General features: G+C 45.3%; 1 protein-coding gene across 1 annotated transcript; it reads left to right on the forward strand.

Annotated features, from left to right (window-relative positions):
• The first annotated feature begins 760 nt into the window (after positions 1 to 760).
• LOC104948819 (putative sodium-coupled neutral amino acid transporter 10) lies at positions 761 to 1,754 on the forward strand. The gene is made up of 3 exons (XM_010775077.1): positions 761 to 966; positions 1,042 to 1,467; positions 1,560 to 1,754. The coding sequence occupies exons 1-3, from the start codon at positions 828 to 830 to the stop codon at positions 1,664 to 1,666; spliced, it is 672 nt and encodes a 223-aa protein (XP_010773379.1). The 5' UTR covers positions 761 to 827; the 3' UTR covers positions 1,667 to 1,754.
• Positions 1,755 to 1,763: the final 9 nt, after the last annotated feature.

A 1,763-nucleotide genomic window follows, 5' to 3' on the forward strand; every position in this document is an offset into this window, starting at 1 on the left:
AAGACAGATTCTGCTGTTTTCATAGTTCTTTAGCATCCTGCAATAGCAAGTAAATAACATAATAGTATACTTGGGCATAACAATTAGGGATGTCCCGATCACCTTTTTTTGCTTCCGATCATTTGATTTTGACAATTTGCCGATACCGATTTTTCCCGATCCGATCTTTATGCAATGCATTAAGAGCATTAAGAGAAAAAAAAGCATTCAAGTTGTCCCTTAAGGTTATTTTTTTATTTAAATTGGATATTCTATCCAACATGGATATAGCTTCTTTCTTTCACAGCAGCATTGGATCAGTTCAGTTGTGCAGCATTGGATCAAAACAAAATAAAGCTTATCAGTACTCGTTAGCTTACTGCTAAATTAGACACTGCGCCCACTCTGTTGCCAGATTTGAGAGAAATAAACAACCAGGTCTATGAAAACAAGCCCCAAAGAAGCAACACATACATGATGTTGTGTAATTTGAAACCAAAACTAAGTCCTCAGGATGACTTTAAGAGTTGAACATGGTCATTTTTGTTTTGTAGCATTGAATACAAAATTTTAAAAAAAGTATTTAAAAAAAAAAAAAAATCCCGATCCCCGATTGTTTTCCTCCCGATTCCGATCTTTTGAAAATCACGTGATCGGCTCCGATCCCCGATCACGTGATCGGATCGGGACATCTCTAATTTCTAACCATAGTGGATATCTCCGTTCCCTTCTCACCTAGAAGACATCAGCCAAACTAAGCTTCTTCACTAACAGCATGTTACCAGAGCATCTTATTTTACAATTTCTGTCTCCATGTAGAAAACTTTTCAATCAAGAAGCCAGTGGAGATGGCAAAACCTGACCTTCCACCTGTAGAGGCAGCCCGACTCGTCGAGAGGGACCCCCCCGAGGCCCCGCAGATTAAAGGACCGGTGGAGCTACCAGAGAAGAAGGGGGAGGAGGTGCAGTTGGACCGCCCTGACGCCGGTAAGGAAACTGACACAGCTGAAATCTCCACTGGATTTTTGAGCTGCGTAGGATAATTATTCTTCAATGTCCCAGGTGTTGCGGTGCCGGAAGGCGAGGCGCACCGCCATGAGCCCCCCATCCCTCATGACGCCGTGCCGGTGGACACAAGGAAGAACAACGCAGAGCTGGAGGAGGACCAGAAACTACCGAAAGAACCAAAAGAAAATGAAAAGCAAGTTTTAGGGCACTCTGAGGAGGTGGAGGGCAAGAAGGACGACATCAATGGAGACAAAGTGAAGCCTGTAAAGGACATCGTGGGCAAAGAGGAAGTGGATCTGGGCGGAGGTGAAGCCCGGTCCAATGAGGTGTTGGAGAAGCCGGTTGCAGAGAAAGACAAAAAGCGAGACGTTCCCCCGCTGAAGGAAGGTGAGAAGCTCGACCCGGTGAAAGACCCTCTGCAAGGGAACGCAGCCGAGTTGGGGGATAAAGCTGGAAAAGCTCCGGACGCTGCGGGGAAACGTGAGTGTATTCTCTGTTTTCCACATATGGGCAGACGGTTGGAGAAACAGTTCCAATGCAACGATAACCTGTGATATTTGTTGATCCTTTAGCGCCACTTGCTGAAGGAGAGCATCATGCTGCGGACGGGGCTCCAGGGGCAGAGAGCAAAGACACAGCGGACGAGAAGATGGACGGTGAGCGGATTCAGGGGCGTTGACATGAGCTCATAGTCTGTGGTCACTAAGTTAGCAGCAGTTTCAAAGAAGTTGCACTGAAAATGTGTAATGTATTTATATTTGTTTTATTTATAAACT

The sequence above is a fragment of the Notothenia coriiceps genome, unplaced genomic scaffold, assembly GCF_000735185.1.
Source record: "Notothenia coriiceps isolate Sejong01 unplaced genomic scaffold, NC01 NC01_scaffold00000200, whole genome shotgun sequence".
Lineage (NCBI taxonomy): Eukaryota > Metazoa > Chordata > Actinopteri > Perciformes > Nototheniidae > Notothenia > Notothenia coriiceps.